Below are 22026 nucleotides of genomic sequence, written 5' to 3'. Positions count from 1 at the left end.
AACGGAGTTTCTTCATGTATTTTTATACAAAAATTTCTCTCCTCATTTCCCATAAGGTAACAAGGTTTTCGCTTTGCGTATAATCGTTTGCTTCTTTAAGCACGAATATTATACACAGAGAGAAAATGTATTCATCATCAATTCGAGAAAATTAACCGCGCGCGTTGCATTATCATCTGCGATATTTATTTCTCTTTCTTTATATTTTTTTCAATATTATCATTTAAATATACACAATCTAGAAGAACTACTTCAAAAGCCCTTTAATGTTATCAAGGATACTTAAAATTCACTCAGCCGTAAAGTACCATTATGTACACACGAAGCTTGATTCTTTTTATATTTAGTCTATACAATTATGTAAACGTAATGTTCAATAATAAAATTATAACATAATAATGCCTAGCCTACCTAACTAATGTCGACAGGAATATTTTACAACAAAAATTACAATTCTCCTTTTTGCCCTATGTTTCCTTTTAATCTTGTTTTCTCATACGTTTTTTCGTCAAAGTGTGAAACTTTTTATCTCTTAGACGTGTAAACACCTACGAGCTAGATATACATTACACTTCATCCCATCACAATATGAGAGTATAGACCAAATTAGATTTACTCTTTCTTTGCTTACTACTCTAACGCGCATTATTTTCAAATATATATATATATATATATATATATATATATATATATATATATATATATACACATACAGCATCTTAGCTAGCGCCCACTATCCCTTTACAGATGAATATAAGCATGCTACTATGTACAATAAAGGCAGGATAGCGGGCGGGACTATCCGTTGAAACAATTTATTTTATACGATAATCAACATTTGTTTTACTAAATAATTTAAATTGGGATCGACATTAATATATCTTAACCAGTAAAAATGAAAAAAAAAAAAATATTAATGCAAAAGATGACTCACTCGAACTCGCTCGTATGGAGACCGAGTTTAAGTCATCATTCATTGATATAATTAAGAAAAAATGAACAATTTATACGTTTCAATTCTTCGTTTTTTTTCTTATTTACAGCAAGATATACAATAACGAATCATTACACTATAACCATGTCAAGATTGTAGAAAATTGCTTACAAAATTAAAGCTAAATAGTCAAAAGTCACTTCGAATTAAAACAAGTAGCACTATAAATTGACTGAAATATTTTTGATTCATTTGTCAAAAGTTATCATTTTACATCTTTCTGTAAGTAAAAAAAATTGTATACATTAAATACAAAACCTATAAAGCATTAGAAGCATCTGTGCACGTTCTCCTTTCACAAGTAACAATGAATACTCGTCTATGAAATCAACTTTACATCATATCAATTAGCATTTGTATGTTTAAAGTAAAAAAAAAGAAAAGAATAAAACATGATCTATGCAACTATCTATTATACAGAATTACATAACATGTGATGTATTGTAATTATAAGAACGAACCCTTACCCGATGAAAAAAGTTGACAAAAACGTACGCTACTTTTTTCACCTTAGAGAGAAAAAGGAGTAACAGCAATTGAAAACTATCATTTTCATTTCTTTTATTTCATTTATAGAAAACATCAAGAGTCGCGTACGCACGCGTATATGTATAAATAATTGTAAACTAGAGTATCGGCTTCACATAAAAACAGTGGTGAGAGAAAAATGTATGTCACGTTTGCGTGCACTTTTTATTTATTTTGTGTTGGTAATGCTAAATAAGGAAGAAATCGACGAGTTTATTAATTACACAAGTTTTACGATCAATAATAGCAATAATATATTATTATAGAAATAGCAGTATGTAATAATTAATTAAACGTAAATCGTAATGATGACGAATGAAGTTGCACGATTTTAAATATAACTAGTTTTTTCTTTCAATAAAAATTCGAACAGGCTTGATATTTACAACAAAGGTGCCTTGCATACCTTCATAAGAAATTATTTACAAAATATATTGATTCATATATTACCTATCGAATTTAACATTCTATCATCATTTTTGCGCTCTTTTTATTTTACTCTTTCACGCAAAGTTATTTTAATAATAATTACAATTTATTTCTTCATCTCTGTAATTCTATAAGCTTGATTTATTCGCCGATATTTTTATTTATTTTGCTTTGTTTCTCTCATAAATATAAAATACATTCTTTTTGTGACATTACTATACCCCAGTCCTCTGTTAACTCTGCATTTAGTTTTTATCGACTGATAGACTATGTTTACAATACCTTTAGAGGCAAATTTTTAAAATTTCCTTTTTATTGCAAAAATAACATGTAGTATAACGAAGTTATAAGTTATATAAATTAGAGAATTACATGGTATTCAAAAGAACTGATCGAAACAAATTCTACAATTATTATATATTACAGCCTAATTCTAATTATATTAATAAAGCTATAAATTTGACAGTTTTAATTTTATGTATGTATGAACGGTACGCAATGATTGAAAATAATTCAAACAAAGTCTATCAGTACACCTACGATTTAGCGACTTGACCCTATTCGCTATTTAAACTTTTTAGTAGACATCATCTTGTCTTTCACCGTATGAGAAATTTACAAAATAAAATTTATACTACGGCAGTTGCAGTCAGATTCATGCAATATACTTACAGAATTTGGCCTTCTTTAACCACCACTTATAGTGGGCATGATTGAAAACTGTATTTTTTAAATTTAATTTTAATATCAAATAGACCAGACAAAATTACGTTTTAGTCAGGTTCAAGTCTTGTCAAAGTTGAAAAAGTTTTCTTTGTACAATTTGACAGCAGTGATAGACGTACATCGTTTTAATTGTCAATGCTATCGAAAGTTTATAGTATTTGATTTAAACTTCATCAAAAAAATAATTCAGACAAATTACCATCGTGAGTGTTAACGTGTGTAAGGTAAAAGAAGTTATGGATCAAGAAGACAGTACAAAATTTCAATATACTTTACGAAAAAATTATCGACTGGTCCAAATCATTTGAAATATTTGCAATCAATAAAGAGTCTTTCAACAGTAATATGCGAGAACCAAGGAAAGCTAGCGAGGTCGACTTTTATAGCCATAGATATACTAGTATATCTGCGATTATAGTTTTAAACATCTGCCTGAATTCCACTAATTCAACATTGCGCGCGTCAATAATAAAGGAAAAAAGTCTCGACTACTAACAATCACTGGGACATTGAGCAATTTTGTTTCAGTGATCTTACCGTCGGTATTTTTAGTTCGTTTCTACAGAATAGTAGAAGGAAAATAAAATGATAAAAAGTAGTAAAGCACAATCCTAGTATAGTCCTTCGGTGCCTCCGTTCAACACTCTCCATATCAGGGACTCTTCGAGCAGCGGATTCTTGTGCGCTATTACTGATTTTGGATTTCGCTCAACAATAGGATGCTCACCAGGTGGGGTCCAGCCACAAGGAGATCGTATAACCATTAATAGCAGGCAGACGACCGAGAAGAGTGGCCTTGACGAGCGACGGTAGCTAATCACTGTCAAGGTCGCTTTCCGAAGGTCATTTGTTTTCTCGAGATATTCGCCTCCTCTTCGCCTGCTCTGCTGTCTCAGCTGTCACTAAAAAATCGTGCCCGCTGTACGAGGTCGTTCTATTAAAGTTCTATGTTTATAATGTGTATGTGTTTTATTTGTTTTATACATCGCATGCTCTAAATAGAAAATAAAAAGCAACACTAAATTGCTTATAATTAAAGGAAATTGTGTACAAATACATTGCAAAAATTACAATTTTATTGTTCATCATTGAACATGCGACATATTAATATGCGAAATGAGTGAAATTATAGTGATATTGATGTATGAAGAAGTGAAGATGAAATAATATATTGATACAGATAATTAATATTTAAAAGAACACAGACGGATGAAATTCTCATAGAAAAAATACACTTGAACGGAAATATTTGTTTTAAGATTATATTTGGACTTTAACAAAAAATATTTTACATACATATTTGATATGAATATTATTGAAATTTTTACATTTAACATTAAAAGTTACTGTTATACAAGATTTGAATACAAACCATTTCGAATTAAACTAATTAACTCAAATAAAATTAAAAACTTAAAACAAATATATATTTATTTATCTATGTATTGTTGGTATCAAATTCTAGAGTATGTAATATAATAATTATGAATTAATATAATTATTGTATATTTTTTCTAATGATAAAATAGTCAGTATGTATAGTATATCTATTTATTTTTAAAATTTTCGTAGACACATAAAAACAAAACAAAATTTTATCGTATTAAAAATCTCGCCGATCACGAAGATGTTATATATATAATATATATATATATATATATATATATATATATATATATATATATATATATATATATATATATATATATATTATATATATATATATATATATATATATATATATATATAATATATATATATATTATATATATATATATATATATATATATATATATATATATATATATATATAATATATATATATATATATATATATATTATATATATATATATATATATATATATATATATATATTATATATATATATATATATATATATATATATATATATATATATATATATATATATATATATATATATATTATATATATATATATATATATATATATATATATTATATATATATATATATATATATATATATATATATATATATATATGTATGTATATATATATATATATATATATATATATATATATATATATATATATATATATATATATATATAATTTACAAAAAGAAGACATACAGTGTAACTTTTTTTGTAATTTCACCTGCCTGTATTCTCAACAGATATACGATAGATATTTCTTTTCTCTATTATTTAAATATCCGATCCGTACATTGGTGAGACTGCTTTCAAGGGGATGTGAATTATTACTGCCGCGTCCTTCTTTCATATTATAATTGCCTTACTTTAAAAACTTTATATTATTTATATATACAAATTGTATTATGCAAAAATTATTTCATCGTTTTTCTACAATCATCTATTTATTATCTATATAACGTTACGAAGTTTGAGACAACAATGTCTACTACATTTTGTAAAAAGCTACTTTATCAATACATTTGTATTATTGTTGCAACATAGTATAATATTATTATTGTACGAAATTTGCATATACATTGATAAGTAATAACTGTACAAGAAAAAATCGATTTACGATTTAGTTTTATTTTACTGTGTAGGGGGAAACTACACGCTTGAAAATATAAGGCTAATTTTATTATTTTACAAAAAATGAAAATAATTTTTCTCACTAATAAGTAATGATTAAATTATATGAAATTTAAAAAAATTCAAACTTTACTTTGTTTAAATTATGTAATATATAAATGGCTACGATTGAAAATCGTAAAATTATATCTACAAATGGAAAAGAATAGTCGCGATCGTTATTATTATAAATAGGCTGCACACTTTCTTCACATCCCCTTTCAAATACACATAAATATCTTTATATATATATATATATGTATATATGTATATATATATCGTAGCACTTGACTTTTGAATGCACATATATCACAGCAGTAGTACATTTTTCTCAAAAATAAAACGAATCGAATAATTTAAAATATACAAATCTCTGGCAAAAAAGAAATGAGGTGAGACCAAACTTATCTCTCGTTCAATTCTGGTTATTAAAACATGCTTTGGTTTTCATTCTGATTTTATATCTTTTCATTATTAGATATCAGTTAATGTCTAATTTATGTACAATTTTCTTAATTAAAATCTATACAAAATCTTACAGATAAACATAAGTTCGTTAAAATTTTTCCTCAGCATCCTTATCTACAATTTATATAATATATTTACTAAATTTACCGTATTACTCCTCCGCGTATTCCACGAAATCCCAATTTTTAAATCACCCGTCTTCCCTTTCACCAGAGATCCACGTATATGTGAATACGCGTGCACAATGTGCACTCGTCTCCGGATCCTTAATATCTCTGTACATCGCGAGAAGCTCTGTTTCATTTATTTTCGGGTGGGGTGCTTACTCACCGGCAGCTCCACTCCGGGTCTTCCTCCGGTTAACGTCTTCCATGGAGCGTGAGGCGCCCCTTGTATTGCAGGCCGGTGCAGCAAGTGGCGAAGCGGTACTCTGGCGAACCGAACGTCGAGTCGTCATCTCGCCAAGACCAACGGACTCATTACTCGAGACGGAGCTACCGCGAAGCCGCTCTTTCACAATCGTTGGTCCGCCGGCAGTCGCCGCACCGCCACCCGACTGTTGCTGTTGCTGCTGAGACTGGCTTTGCTGTTGTTGCTGCGAGTGCTGCTGCTGTTGCTGTTGCTGCTGGAGCTGTTTGTTCGTGAGCATCCGGCTTTCGCGCTGCGTCCTACCATTGCCAGAGTTATAGGTTACTGCATTCGAGTGTAGGTGACTACCTGATGCTGCTCCGCCGCTGCTCCTGAAAAGCCGTATTATTCATATTAGTAGTTCAAAAATATTTATATAAAATTATTATTGTTATTATTATTATTATTGTTACTATTATTATTATTAGTTTAGACGAATATGATTTTCATAATCGAATTAATAAAAAGCGTTAGTATCCCAAAACTCTGACCATGTATGTACATTAAAAACTATATGACATATCAATTTTAGTTAATAATGGTGATAAACGTACTTTTGATCTTTGGGTTTTGGTGATCCGGTACACAATTCATCCGATGCTCTTATTTTTACCTTCCCAGATATTTCAATAGAATGTTCTTCGTCGGACGATTCTATGTCCACAAGCATTGGCCCTTGGGCTAAAAAATAAGGCGATTTTGTTGCTAATAAGTGATTTGCAGCAAAAAATTACCATTTAAAAAATATTCACACAAATCTAATATACCAAAATAATAATAAGTCAATGTAATTGACACACAAATCTAAAACTTCCAAAATACAACAATATGAATATATATATATATATATATATATATATATATATATATATATATATATATATATATATATATATATATATATATATATATTCAAAAAATACACAACATCAAGATAAATTTAAAAGGTCCTTTTTCTAAGTTCAACATTTCAAAGTCTGGCTTCGTCAACATGTCCTTTAGATGTTCATTTCGTTAAGATTTTAAAAAATTTACTGTAAAAGAGCAATGATTTTTGAAGTTAAGTATTTGCATATTGTAATCTTTAAATGATGTTTCTAAAAGATACAATACTGTTATTACTTCAAGCTCTAGAAATGTGGCTCATTTTTTAAATTGAAAACAAAACTGTCCACAGTAAAATAAAATAAACATTCGAGAAGGTAACCAAGAAATCCATCGAGTTTAGCATTGTTTTTGTTTCTTATTATTTCATTTTGTTCAATTAACAAAAATATTTCACATATAAAAATGATTATTACGAATTTTTAAGTGATCATTCATTAAAAATAATAAATAAAATTTGAATAATCAAAATAGAACTTTAAACTTATGTCGAAGCAGAATTACTAAAATTGATAACAGTCAATCTACAAAATCAAAAAAACTTTAGATACGTATTGAATAATTTGAATGTCAATTAAAAAAATTACTGACTTGGATGAAATTTTGCATAAAAAACAACGCAAAACTTAAGATTTCTTTAACGTCTCTAATCGCCCTCTTATTTTACCGCGCACGCCTATAAGACTATCTCCTTGCAACTCTTCATCTCATTTTCATCAAGATAAACACCTTTTTTGCTCTTGGACAGTATGTTGAAGCCCTTCTTAGATGTTTCATCCTTGCCAGTAGCGAGTTGCCTCTTAACAGGACCACCAGCGCTCTCATCTACGCCCATGCAAGCCTTAATAAGTCCAGCAGCGTTCTCCGAGCATTTCCGTTTACCTGGCCTTGGCTGCGTCAGCTGCTGCTGCTCCTCGTTATTCGACGCTACGCTGCTCTCGCTCTCTTGCCGCTTGCGTTTGCCCGTGGTCTTGGTGGCGGTCACTCCAGTCGCGACCGATACATTGGCGGCAGTGACGGGTGAGAGCTTGGTCGTTGCGCCGGCAGCGGCGGCCGGCTGCAGCTTTGCCTTAGCATACGGCGAGATGCTGCGACGCTCGTGGGGACTACACTTGGTTTTGACGACGTCGGGGCTGTTCAAAGCCGTCGAGGACTTTTGCGACCTTGTGCGCAGCGAGCGCTTTTCACTGTTGGTGCCCGAGTCGTTCGGTATCTCGATCAGCAGCTGCTCGAGTAGCGATTTCGCAGGCCCTCGCGGCTGCTTACCGGTACCGTACTCCTCGACGCTGTTGAACTGCGCCGCGTTCGTCGTTCCTTCGTCATTCTCCTCGAGACAAATCACGTCCTGCCGTCCCTCGAGTTCCTGCTTTCGCCGTCGCTTGCGCTTCAGATGTTCAGCTGCTGCTGCGGCTGCAGCTACGACGGCTTCTGCGGGCTCCGCCTCAGTTGGAGTCTGGGGCGCCGGGCTCGGAGTGTCGTCTCTCTGCAGTACTACAGGATTAGAATACGTATAGAGAGGCGGCGTTATCCGAATCGGCTGGGGATCGTCACCAGCCAGGGGCGACTGAACGTTCAGATCGCAGCTACTACTGGTTGTGCTGGTGCTGGTAGTGTTGGTTGAGGCACTGGTGCTACTGCTGGTGGCTTCGCTCGCCGTCACCTTCTTCGCGGAATCATCCGCGACTTTGGACGGGTTCACCGTTGACTCGCTGCTGTGCTGTTGGCTTTGTACATTGGATTTTTGGCTTTGATCTACGGTTACTAACTCGGACTTAGAGGGCTCTTCCTTCTTTACCTCCTTTTTCACTTCCTTATTCTCCACTTTGGGTTGCTGCGACGGTTGCTGTTGCTGTTGTTGCTGCTGCTGTTGTTGCTGTTGCCTCGTATCGTCAATTTTCGGCTCCTCCTCTTTAACCTCGACCTTTGGCTCGACCGAAGACTTCAGCTCGAGCTTTGGGCTCGTCGCTGTCATCAATGTCGCAGTGCTACCACTCACCTCAGCCTTGTCCACGTTACTCTCAGACTTCTCTATCTTGACCACATTAGTCGCGACGTGATTTTGGATTACAGGCACACCGTTGTTGTTACTATTGTTATTATTGTTTACACTATTATTGTTATTACTCTGTTCACGAGGATTACGAGCGGGCTCCTCGTCGGCTAACCTAGTCAAAGTGTCCGCACTTGTCGTAACTGCGGGTTTCTTGTCTTCTACTGCCACCTCAGCACCAGCATTTTCGATTTTAACGTCCTTTGTCGTCGTCGTTTTCATCGTCGACGCCGGGGCTTCAATTGCGATTTCACTACTCACACCGACACTACTACTACTCGGATCGCACTTGTGGGGATTACTGCTCTCGGGTTCGGTTTCTACTTCACACTTAACTTTCACCTTTTCTGCCACCAGAGGTGCAGTCAATTTAGGCGATACCGACGACACTGAGTCCTTGGAGTCCTTCGCGCACTTGGACTGGTCGTCGTCTTTCACCTTCAGCACAGCCGATATCGTCGTCGGAGCGGCCGTCACTAGCGGATTGTTCGGTTTCTCTTGGACCTTTTCTGGCTTTTCTTCTGTCACTACTGCTTCAGCCGGTATTGGTGCTATTGTCGTAGTTGTCGCCGTGGTCACTGTCGTCGTTGCAATCGTTAATTCAGTTGTAGACGGTGCAACGGAAATAGTCTTTTCGGACTCGTTGTCCAGATGGTTCTCGTAGCTGCCTTTGCTTTCAGCGCTCCGCAAATTTGAACACATATCACTACTACTGTTACTAACGGTTGAGGAAGGCACGTTGTTCTTATTGGTGGTTTGTTGTTGCGGAGCCGAGGCCTGCACTTCAGTTCTCTGCTGTGGTTGCGACTGCTGTTGTAAGCTACTACTGCTTTTATTAACGGACGACGTAGTGGTGACGGATTCTTGGCTGGCAGCGGGCCTGTGCAAGGGAGATTCGCCCTGGTTCGGTGACTTCTCTGATAATGCGTCCATGGACTCGATACCACTATCCTCGCCACCTGTGTTGCTGCTGTTTCCACCATTACCAGTGCCACCAACAACAACGTTGTTATTAGGATTTTGCTCGACGATATTGGTCAAGGCGGCCGGATTACCCGAACTCTCGCTTTCTAACAATTTTTGTTTAACCTTTGCTTCAGTAACGTTGATGTCTCCAATAGGCAAGGTGGGCTTACCAGTAGTAAGCTGTTGAACTATGTTAGAAGTGGGCTCCTGCTTGCTGATCATCTGTTCATTGATCTTTTCTATGGCCGGATTGGTCTTGAGTAAACTCACCCGTTGCACCGTCTCGATCACGTTTGGCACAATGTTGGTCTGCTTGCCAAGAACGTGATGGTTCTGCGCAAGTTTCTTCATCTGCAGCGCAGCAGAAGCAAGCCTGTTAATATCGTTCTTTGTCGCGATCAGTGAGTGATTTTTCAGCTTCTGAGTCTGTGCGATGACATTCTGAGATTTGCTTACGTCTACCACCTCGGTCTTAAGCTGTTTGCTTACTAACGTCGTTTTTACAGCCGCGGTTGTCGTTGTCGTTATCGTCGTTGATATCAACGACTGCGTTACTGTTGTTTTTGACGGTAAAGATGGCATTTCCGCGAGCATTGGCGTCGTTGTAGTCGACGTGGTTATTTTGCTGTCGAGGCTTGTCGAAATCACAGGCTGCGGTGCTAAACTCGTAATCTTTGGTGGCACAGGACTATTGCTGCTGTTACTGTTTTCGTTCTCGAAAGGCGAGTTAGAGTTGATCTTCGCTCCTGTTGACTGCACAGTGGTTAACGTTGCCTTTTGCTGAGATACCGTATCCGATATAGATTTCTGACTCATCAACTGCGTCGTTTCCACACTTTGAGATTCTGTACAAAAACAAAAAAATTAATAGAGACGTTTATTAAAAAATACCATAAGGTTAAATTTAATGATTATTCTTGTTAAATAATAAAAAGTTTGACATTAATTACCTGTTATATGCAGATCCTTCTCATCTACCAGGCTCAGCCGCCTCCTTTTCTCCTGATGGCTGACCAAATCCTTCCTTACGCCGTTAGGTTCGGGCTGTCTTGTATTCAAAGCCGCAGCAGATGCCTTCTCACCGGCGACTCTACCGCTGACGATATCACCATCACTTGTCCGCCTTAATTCGCCTACCCTCTTCACCACGTTGAGATCATTGCCGGAAGTGGGCGTTGTCGTGGGGGCCCCCGTCGTTGCTCCTGTCACAGCTATCGTTTTCTTTACCGTTTGACCAGTAGAAACTGCTACAGCCTCACCACCTTTGTAGCCCAGCTTCCGCCACTTGGCCTGATTGTCCACAAGACGACCTCCTGTGAGCAGATTCTGCTCTCGATGCATGCCCTCACTAGGCTCTGCTTTTTTCTTCGAATCTCTTCTTTTTGTTTTGCCTAAAAATTGTTTTTAATTTTTTGAATTCATTACATTTGTATTTTTTATTTAGTAGTTTAAAATACTAAATTTTCTTAGTTGATATTTAAAATATTAAATTGTTGTAGAAAAACTTTTGAAAATTAATTATAAGAGTATACTCTATAAATCGATACGCACCTCCACCAATTTTATGCTCGCTCGTGTGATTGGGCACATCAGACTCACCGGTGGCCTGTTGCTGCGCGTTTTGCGTCGCCTGCTGATTCAAAACGGAAGATTTGTGCTTAAGAGGTGAAGGTATTCTGCTGTTGAGGGGTAAATCGTCAACATCGCTGGCACCGCCAACTTTGCTTGCTGGTTGCTGTGGTTGTTGTTGTGGTTGCTGCTTCGTCGCCGACGTCGTTGTCGTCGTCGTTGCAATTGTTGCCGTTGATACTGTGGTTGTAGAACTCTGCTGTAACCTCGGCTCAACCTCCATCGGCGACGCGTTTCCGCTACCACCGCTACTACTCGTACTACTGCTGCTCTCTTGTTTTAAGGCATTAGTCTTGGTCACTAGGGTCGTTTGAAGCGTATTGTTCATTTTCACCAAGGCGTTAGCGCTATTCACCATGGTGGAATTCGACAAAGGCAATTTGGAGGCGGACGAAGTACCTAAAAGACAGAAAAAATAATTAGTATTTAATTATCGTTATGTAAAATTCTTAAATGCACCCCAGAGAATCCATATTACGTAATAAGACTGGAGTTTACCTATAATCGTATTAAGAGACTTCTTTTGTAATAGCTTATTGCCATCGGTGCCATCCTTTATCTTTTTGAGCTTACCCCGGCGCTTGACACTCGCCGAGTCGAGCTCTGCTGTCGATGTCGACTCCTTCAGCAACTTCTTCTCTTTCTTACCGATTTGCACAACCGATGCGTTGCGCCCGCGCAGCGATATGTGCAGCGGTGGCACCCGCGGTTCTTCAGCCGACGTTGAGCCCGTACCTCCAACTCCGGGACTTGACCCACCAGTTGCAATCGCCGTCGCAGGCGTCGTGCTCGTCGTTGGAACCAAAGGTGTACCGGTATTTCCCGTCGAGGGAACGCTCACGTTCGGTAGATTCGAGGAAGTTGAGAAGGCGGATTTGCTTGTAGACTTGTCGGCCTTGCGCACCGGTGGCGTATTCACGAACGAGACATCCACCTTGTACGCTGGCGTAACTGGCTCGGACTTCTCCAGCTTTAGCCTGAATATTTTAATTAATTTAGCGTTTATATTAAACTACTTCTCAAACACAGTGTTTAATTACGATCAATAATTGAACTAAACGTAGATTTCACGCTTCATTTTACACGACGACTGAACTTCAAAGAATCAATTATATAATTAAACTAATGAGTGTTGTGTATTTTTATGTTTCCATTTAAAGAAATAATTAAAATTCTATTACATTGTTTATTATCATATTAGCGCAAATTTAGCATTATACAAATGAATTTTTAAAATTCATTTTTTAAATGTATGATTTATACAGCGATTAAATATCTATAGTTTTAGCCATTACAAAAATTCAAACTTACCTCAGTTTGATTTTTTCCGTGGGCATAGGACTATTCGAATCCCTGCTAGGCTTAAGCCTATTATGCTTAAGGCTGCTGTCACTTGCAGTGGACTTCGCCGTATTCTCAGAATCCGACTGATCGGTATTGGTTGTGGTATCGTTCCTTCTGGAGAAATTACTATCCGCATCGTCGTCCGAGAATATTGAATTGGACCGATCGTTGGACGGTGAGGGGAACGAGAAGAAATCATCCTGAGTTTCGAGAGCGCTCTCGGGCTCCGAGTCCGAGGTATCGCTAGGCATTGGCTCGAGCAAACCCGTTAGTGGATTGATGAGGTACTGACGCGGCTTACCCGAAGATGTGAATTCGGGTTCGATCGGTGCCTCTTCCGTTGTGGTTGTCTTCGTAGCCTCGCCACTGCTTGTTTCCGAAGGCTTCGCTAGCGTCGTCGTTGTCGACGTTGGCGCTAATGAGGCTGTTGTCGCTGTTGTAGTTATGTGGTTGGCCGTGTGGCTCTGGGTAGAAGAAAAATTGAAATCAGAAAATCGTAAAAGCATTTCTATAGAAGATAAATAGCATAATCATTCAATTTCTTAATCCATTTGGAGACTTAAGAAGATATCTTTTGTAATAATTTGATTAAAAGTAATACAGATTATGCTATAATCTCTTTAATCTACTCATTTTATTCTGGGTCAATTTACTTATTGAATGAATATTTTTCAGATTTTAAAATTCTATTGAATTATTTAACAATGTTAAAGTATTAAAAATCAAGGCTCACCAGTGGCATACTACTGCTGCTCTGAACGGTGCAGGCACCGGGAGTTGCTTGACTTGTAGAGGCTGTTGTCGCAACTGACGCCGCAGATGACACGACGGAACCGGAAACTACAGGTACTCGCTGAGCTGTATTTACCTGAGCACCCTGCGAAATAGGAATGTTCTGGGTGCCCCAGGCAGGTGTGGCTGTTTCTGTGGTCCCGTTGGATTCACCGCCGATGCTCGATGCTGTGACCGTGGCCGACTGTCCTTGGTAATTTCTGCTCAGTATATTCTGACTCTGACCGTAGCGAAAGTCGTTGGTCGCTCCTGTGTTAATATTCATTTTTTGCAGTTGATTGTGGTGGAGCTGTTGCTGTACATTCATGCCCTGATTTAACTGCGGCTGTGGTAATTGCTGCTGTTGGGGACCTAAGTGCTGAGCCTGAGGTTGTTGCTGCTGCTGAAGTTGGGGTTGTTGCTGGGGTATTCGAGGATAAGGTGGAGGTGTTTGCTGACCCACCAGATTTGCCGCAGCTTGCATCGGCTGTGGAAATAAAATAGTTTCATTTATTTTTTATTAAAATCATTAATCAGAAGCATTATTAAAAAAAACAATTTAATAAATAATTGATTGATTAGGTAAATAACTGCAGATTTGAATGGAACTTACTCGTGCCTGTTGAGGTCCTATGTAAGCCAATCGTTGCTGATTGACGTTTACTCCAACAGACGCGTTTTGCAGCACCTGCTGCTGTTGTTGCTGATGCTGTTGTTGTTGTTGCTGCTGCTGTAGAAGTTGTCCCGCTCCGGCAGAAGCTTGTATTGATTGTGACGTGACGATTTGCTGTTGAGGCATTAACTGTGTCTGAACAGGCAAAACTTGCTGACTAAGCTGCTGTTGCTGCTGCTGTTGCTGTTGTTGCTGCTGCTGTTGTTGCTGCTGCTGTTGCTGCTGCTGTTGCTGTTGCAGAAGCAGCTGTTGCCTCTGTTGAAGAGGCGTTCTCGCCTAGAGGAAACATTATTATTATAATTTTGATTAACCTTAAAGGAATATATTACTTTCAGAATACGTTTGGTTACCCAGTACTTACTTGTTGGCCATTAACAGGAAACCTCGCAGTCAGCTGATTCTGCATTTGAATTTGTTGCTGTGACACACCGACAGCAATTGCGGGCCTGTAAGCCAGTTCCTGTCTCACAGGGAACTTTTGCTGTATTTGTACTTGTGTGTGCACCGCCGCTGGAACTAGCGTCTGTTGTTGCTGCATCTGTTGCGGTTGCTGTTGCTGCAACAACTGCTGCTGCTGTGGAGCTTGCATAAGTTGCTGCTGCTGAGGCACTGTTGACGTCTGACCGGCATTGACCGCAGCAAAAGCCGATGGTCCATGGCCAAGGTCCGCGATGACTCCCGATGAGACAATAAGATCCTCCGTCCTAAGAGAATCAAGACTCGGCGGTGAGACACTCGGCGACACCACAAGATCTTTCCTTCGGACTGTTGGCTTTTTCTGCGGCCGCATACGATTTGTCATGCTATTGGCACAATCAACCCCTGCCGGAGGCAGCATTTTCTGCTGCTGCTGCTGTTGCGCATTGACGTGAACAGCGCTAGACGTCGCGCTCGAACTCGTACTGCCATCGTTTTGCAGGAGGTTCACCAGAAGAGGACTGGAGAGAACGACCTGGTTGCCACCGCTGGTGGTCGCGCCACCAATCACCGGGTTCGCAGAAATTGCGATATTACCGTTCGGTGATGGACTAGAAGCCATGACGTTCGGCGATTTGTACTGATTCGGAGGACCGACCGCTGACACCTGTAATCAAAGCCGTTACATAAACAACCGTTATATACGAACTCCACACACGTGCATCGCATTGGTCAATAAAATATGATGTACACGAACCGTTTGAGGTGTCATGTGAATGGCCTGAGGCGACGTAACGGTCGCCATGCCGTCTTGGGCCGGGTAGGGCGGCGGAGGCTGATTGTGATGTTTGAATTGCACTGTACTCTTTATTCCAGCAGCTGTTTGTCCCTGAGCCTGAGAAGCTTCGCGGCTATGTATGGCCTGGGCCGCGTGCGTCATACTGGCAAAGGGAAATGGTCCATTGTAGCTGGTCCTTGGTGACGAACCACTCGCATTTGCCACTTGCTGTTGATTCGAAGCGATGCCGCCAACGACACCGCTGCCACCAGCCACGCTTGGCTGCACGCTCTTTGTGAGAAACGGCGGAATCGGTTCGCAGTCCGTCGGTGCCACTACGTTCGGCGATCGGAACTGCGGCTGCTTTTCCGTCGATGGCCCTAATAAAGAAAAATTAGAGATTTTTTTAACTGATAAACAATTTTAATGTGATTAATGTAGGGTGAAATTAGTTGATATTTACCAGCTGCAATCATCTGGGCAACATTGCACAGAGTTGCCGCGATGCTGGAGGCATTGCTGGGCCCAGGCACAGGTGTAGCATTGTTGTCTATACTAGCTGCACTATTAGTGGTATCACTTTGGGTTTTGCTTCCACTCTCTGTTGATGGTCCTGATTGCAAGACGATTTCTTGTGCTTCTCCTCCATATCGTCCAGCTATCCTCAAAGAGATCACCTGTTGACATTGCATTAATTAGTGTTACAAATAATGCTAATTAAAACTTGTAAATTAATAGATAATAAAAACTTACTTGATCTCCTTCGACTTGGACTGAGAGTATTCCAAGCTGTTTTAGACTTGCAGAACCCTGGGCTGCAAGCTCTCGTAACCTCAGTGCAGCCTCTTTGGGAATGGAAAACGTTACTCTTACCGAATTCCATGGTTCTACTTTGTCTACTCTCAAATCTTGTTCTTTATCTGCAAAAAAAATTTATTTTATATTGTTCATGTTAAGTCAAATCATATATATATATATATATATATATATATATATATATATATATATTTTTATAAGCTATCATTTACCTTTACAGACAAGAGATTTGAGCTGATCTACAATGACTTGAAACTTCTCTGGAAATTCAGGATCCCCTATATCACCCTCGCACGTTATCACTGTTTCAATAAGATCACCATCACTATCTGCCGCCATTTCTAAAATAAAATGTTTACAGTCCATAAATAATGATTACTCAAATATTACAATCAAATAATGTATCTTTAGGAAATTCATAAAGCGTTTAATTTTTTTTTAATTAGTTTCGTGAATAGTTTCAAAAGTCAAAAACTGTAGAGGTTAGGATATTGAAGTAACTTGAAATTTACATTTACATTTGTTTTTAATAATGCATTAAATCTGCATTTTATCTTAAAATTTATTTTAAAAAGAATCATGCATACTTTTTTAAAAACTTACCAACAATTAATCACATAACTACCCGGGTAGCCTGGGACGTCTGAGGGTATCAGTATAATCTCTGCACAGCAAGATGCCCGTTTTACGGTATGCAGTTGAGCGCCCCAACCCCTCCAGTGCTATGAGTTAATTTTTCTTTCTGTAACAAAATAGTAGTAATTTTAATTCTCTAAAGTTATTCAAAATTAAAATTTCATTTTTAAAATCTTTGAAGTTAATGCAGGACCTACTCATTAAAAATAATTGGTTAAAGAACATGGTTTTGCATTTATGCAAAGGTTCAACATGTATCATTTCAGATAAGATAAAACAAATCACAATTTTATACCCCAATTTACTCTTTCATTCAAGAAAAAATTAACGTAATACAAAGGATTATTAAAAAAATAAAATAAAAAATCTGAGCAAGTAAACCATCTATAGTTACATAAATAATAGGTTTTCAGCAACAAATAACTATAATAATAATGAAAAGTCGTATGAAAGAGAAATGCAAACTTTTTTCACTATAGCTGCAATTTGATTTGTATGTTGATTCTATACATTCTATGCATGACAAAAAAACATGAAGGCACAATAAGTGCTCTGTCAATAGAATTGTCAAAATTCTCATTTAAAATGAAAAAAAAGTAATTCATAGAAACCAAATTCAAGGTTAGTGATTTGAAAAGTAAAATGATACTGTGAGTCTAAGAACGTAAAAATGATTGCATATGCACATATGATGAATTCCAACACGCAACTATTATCATTTAAAAGAACAAGTTTTTCTAACCATAATAATCAACAATAATCCTTAATATAACATCGTAACTGGCAAATGAACATAATACCCGCCAATATTACTCTGAATTACGCAGCTCCAAAATGCATATCAGAGCAAACTAGCCATACAAGAAATAATTCATATTAGATTTAGATAACCAAAAACAATGTTCAATAACCAAACAAAAAAAAAAGAATTTAAAACAATCAAAACCATATTGACATAGATAGATCCACACAAATCCCAGAGCTACGAACACATGCGACATGACTGACTGGAAAGAAAAAAAATCCACACATATTTCCCTCACTTCTTCTTCTGCAAAAACTCCAGCTTCCTCACTGTAGAAGCCCAACAAATGAAAAAACAGTCAACAACATTCACAACCCATTGAAACATCCAATCGAAGTTCAGCCAAACTTCACTGAAAACAAACTTCCCACAACAAAACACTAACCTTAACAACAAGCCCAGCACCACACACACTCCCTACTATTATCCGAGTTCCCCAAGCCTCGTTCGGCAAGCCCGCGTAGACGTGAAAAAAAGTCAACGGACCTACCAAACCAGTCATCCCGCCCCGCGGATACACCTGTTACCACCCCAGCAGCGGCCTCCTCGTGCACCAAAACACAGGCGGCGACACAGACACACTATTGTACCTCTCCCCGACTAGCCATGTAACTCGCGACGTTGTATAAAAAAGCCGTGACGAGAGAAACAAACCACCGAAAGGGGGCAAAAGGCGAAGAAGAAGCCCGTGTGTCGAATCCTCCCTTGCGCGCACGCAGACTAGTGTATACCTCTCGGCGGCCGTAGTTGCGAGAAAAACCTCTCTCTCTATCGCTCTCTCGCTCTTTCCACCATCCGCACCCACACACAGACGCACTTGGCGGGCGCGCGCGCACACTCACACGCTCTCGCATATATATATATATATATATATATATATATATATATATATATATATATATATATATATATATATATATATATATATATATAGGCGGCTATCCGTTGCAATGGACGAAGCGAGAAAGAGAGAGAAAGAGGGAGAGCGGGCAAAGCTCCGACAGGTGAAAAACGCGTGTGCACGCGAAAACAGTGAGATATATACAAGCTGGTGTGAGTGTGGCGCTCGCTCGCTCGCGCGCGCGTGTGCTCCGAAATGGAAACCGGAGTCGCGGCAGCGGCAGCGCAGCCCTCGTTGCGCTCTCTCTCTCTCTCTCTCTCCCCCAGGAGATGCACTTTCGCGGAGGTTATCGCTCGCTCTTACAGATACGCATGCATTTATACACATATAGACACATCAGACGAAGACAGCCAGCTGGACACCCTCGGTTTAGCTACGTCATCTACGGGGTGCAGCGCGAACAAGAAAATCCAAACCCCTCTCTCTCTCTCTCTTTCATGCGCGTACACGCACACATGCATATAGGTGCTGTGCCAACACATATAAGAGTGGGTACCAGCACCGTGGCGGCTACGGCCCGGTCGCGAACTAGGTTATAGCCGCCTGGGCCTGCACAGCTGTCACGCAGAGAGCCGCGCTTTTCCCCGTGTGCGGCTCACGAACCAGTGCACGCGAAAATGCACGCGCGGATAAATAAGCCAAGAGGCGAGAGAGAGAGAGAGAGAGAGAGAGAGAGAGAGAGAGAGAGAGAGAGAAGGCTCTAATGCACGTGTAGTTGTGCGGGTATACGTATGTACGTGAGTGCGCATGTACATGGGAGGGGGGCCACCATTTTGTCCCGTCGGGGGAGGTGTACGTGAAGTGGGCGCACACTCTGTCTCTCTCTCTTACTGTCCCTCTGGTACCTCAACAACTCGCTCTGTCTCTGTCTCTCTCTCTCTCCCGATTGAGAATATGTGGATATGGATGCACCAAGCGCAACAGAGAGAGAGAAACACATAAAGCACGGGGTCCGATGAGCGACGGCGGGTCATGAAAAAGCTGCGGCTATGATGTATATAGGTACCTAGAGCAGGAGGAGGAAGGCGCGCATGAGGCGGCCAGACGTTACCCCATTTCAATCGCCGTCTCTATATACTCGTGCTACTGCTCTCTTTTTCTCTTTTTCTCTCTTTCTCCCTCTATCTCTCTCTCTCGCTCTCGAGTAAAGGGCTGCTATTCCTGTGACCGCTGCAGCTACACCATGTCTATCCTCTTCTGCGATCTATCTATCTATCTCTATCTCTCTCTTTTATTATTTCGGAGCACGCACGCACACACGTATATATCCGTGGATATATGTATATACAGTCGTGTATCACTCGCGCGCGCGCGCTTTCTCTCTCTCGCTCTTTCTCTATATCTATCTATCTCTCTCTCTCTCTTTCTCCGTTCCTCGCGCGAGGGAGAGATAGCGCAGCTCCTGCTGATCCCCGACGGCAGGGTAGAGCTGCAGCACGACGACGACGACGACGATGTAGCGCGCGCGCACTCACACACCGAGAGACACTTGGTATATATATGTATACGAGGGCCGCGTGAGTTTTTGCCCTGGCTCACCAGCGCAGAGAGGCACACACATACACATGTAGCTAGATAGACACACGGACACGGGCACTACTCTCTCGTCGGTGTGTCGTCGCCTTCCTGGCGGCGTCGGGGCCGAGTCTGCAGTTGAGAATACTCTCGATATTCTATATGGTCGCACGCTCGCTGCAGTACCACGATCTACTCACTGCTGCTACTGCTGCTGCTGGCGACGTCTCTTCCGTTGGCTCTCTCGATTCTGGGTATAGCACTCACAGCTTCTAATAGCTGCAGGGGCGCGACGACGACGGCTGCAACGATGCCTGCGGAGACGAGTCGCGGATCACGAGGAGCTGAGCGGCGCATCGGGATGCTGATGCTGCTGCTGCTGGGCCAACGAGGCCGTGCGCTGCGGCGGCGGCGACATTATCTCGCGGCGACGACGTTGGAGCGAGCGGACAAGTCGTAAAACGCCATGGACAATAACAAGGTGCCGCCATTTGCAATGCGGCCAACTGACATGCGCAAATCAATCGCGCGGGGCACACTGGGATGGGAACGCGTAACTGGCGCCTCGGCCGTTCGCTCGGCGAAGCTTTCTATTCCTCGCGAGATCGACACGAAAACCTGGTATATAACTTATATATAAGTTTTTTAGTTTTGGGATAAAGACTGCAGCGGCATCTGCAGGCGTGGATTGCGCCGTCTGCGTGTGTGGGTGAGCGGGCGTGACGAGTTGCGTGATCGTCAATTTTGGGGGCTTTGTTGGCTTGTTTTTTCAAGATTTTTCTCGGGCGACTCTGCTTTTCTGTCTGGGAAGCCGAGTTTCAACATAGAATTGCCAATATTCGCTTTTCCACGGGCAGGAATCGAGCTTTTCGATGCTTCTTCACTCGCAGAGCGTTTGTTCTCGAACATTTTCTCCGATCGCGTAAAACGCAAGTCAAAAGCCCGTGGATATGTATAAAAAAATGCTTGTTTACTATTTTGCCATTAATCGTATCGTCTGCTTACGTTGACGAATAACTCCCACGACACGTGCCATTCGATTAGTTCGGTTCCTCAAGCCTCGTAATTGGGAAAAACCCGTCGGCCGATCATCGGAATTATCTGCAAAATTAGAATGCGACGATCAGTAGTAACAGACTGATTTTTACTGTACTTTTGGTCCTCGTTTCGTTTTATTATGCAACGTGTACGAGTACACTTGTAATTTAGAATGTGCTCCGTTTGTCATCTCTCCTTTATTCCGCTGAATTTTCCGTCAAAATCCCATCGCCCAAGGCATAAGAACAAACGATAAAGTTCCATCAGCGATTTCACCGGTACCTCCCCAAAAGCGTTTCGGAGCAATCGAAGCATAGAGCCGAAATTCAAAGCGGCCAAGTGACGGCGTTGGCGATGGTCAGATACGTTACATGATACACACGCAGGCACTTGTGTACACAGACGTATCCGTATCGAAACGTAAATACACGAGTGCGTGTACGTCGGGAAGAGATCGTTCTCTCTGTTAACCTACCCTGGGTTTTCTGTTTACGGAGCAGCCGAGCGAGCGACTCCTTGAACGTCCCGAACGAGTTTGTTGCTCCGGGTATCCTTTTTTTATTCCTCGAACGTACAGAGACTTACTCTCTTTTCGATGCGTACTTATAAGTACGTGGTGAGGAGAGTTTTTTGCACGATCGGCGATCATTCGGATAATCGGTTTC

General features: G+C 39.9%; 1 protein-coding gene across 9 annotated transcripts; it reads right to left on the bottom strand.

Moving 5' to 3' along the window:
* Positions 1–1389: 1389 nt before the first annotated feature.
* Positions 1390–20881, bottom strand: LOC100679897 (serine-rich adhesin for platelets). 9 transcript variants are annotated; one of them, XM_031924609.2, is made up of 17 exons: positions 19815–20881; positions 17070–17208; positions 16679–16807; positions 16404–16570; positions 16114–16327; positions 15630–16030; positions 14817–15539; positions 14396–14731; positions 13745–14269; positions 12979–13475; positions 12166–12644; positions 11590–12066; positions 10989–11429; positions 7752–10883; positions 6692–6818; positions 6060–6469; positions 1390–3579 (listed from the first exon to the last, which is right to left on the bottom strand). In XM_031924609.2, the coding sequence occupies exons 3-17, from the start codon at positions 16803–16805 to the stop codon at positions 3521–3523; spliced, it is 8115 nt and encodes a 2704-aa protein (XP_031780469.1). In that variant the 5' UTR covers positions 16806–16807; positions 17070–17208; positions 19815–20881; the 3' UTR covers positions 1390–3520. The 9 variants fall into 9 exon arrangements, with proteins under 9 accessions (XP_031780469.1, XP_031780474.1, XP_031780473.1 ...); XM_031924614.2 differs by having other exon boundaries at positions 7905–10883; XM_031924613.2 differs by having other exon boundaries at positions 11638–12066.
* Positions 20882–22026: the final 1145 nt, after the last annotated feature.

Source organism: Nasonia vitripennis, chromosome 2, assembly GCF_009193385.2.
Source record: "Nasonia vitripennis strain AsymCx chromosome 2, Nvit_psr_1.1, whole genome shotgun sequence".
In the NCBI taxonomy this organism is placed as follows: domain Eukaryota; kingdom Metazoa; phylum Arthropoda; class Insecta; order Hymenoptera; family Pteromalidae; genus Nasonia; species Nasonia vitripennis.
This window is presented reverse-complemented; position numbering and strand designations above follow the sequence as displayed.

What these genes read in the sequence shown, in the direction of transcription:
- LOC100679897 (XM_031924609.2), bottom strand. Translation starts at nt 16,805, where the DNA reads ATGGCGGCAGATAGTGATGGTGATCTTATTGAAACAGTGATAACGTGC. An exon ending in TTCCTGTTAATGGCCAACAA is followed by an intron (nt 14,732 to 14,816) that starts GTAAGTACTGGG and finishes TGTTTCCTCTAG; the next exon opens with GCGAGAACGCCTCTTCAACA. An exon ending in TAGGACCTCAACAGGCACGA is followed by an intron (nt 14,270 to 14,395) that starts GTAAGTTCCATT and finishes TTATTTCCACAG; the next exon opens with CCGATGCAAGCTGCGGCAAA.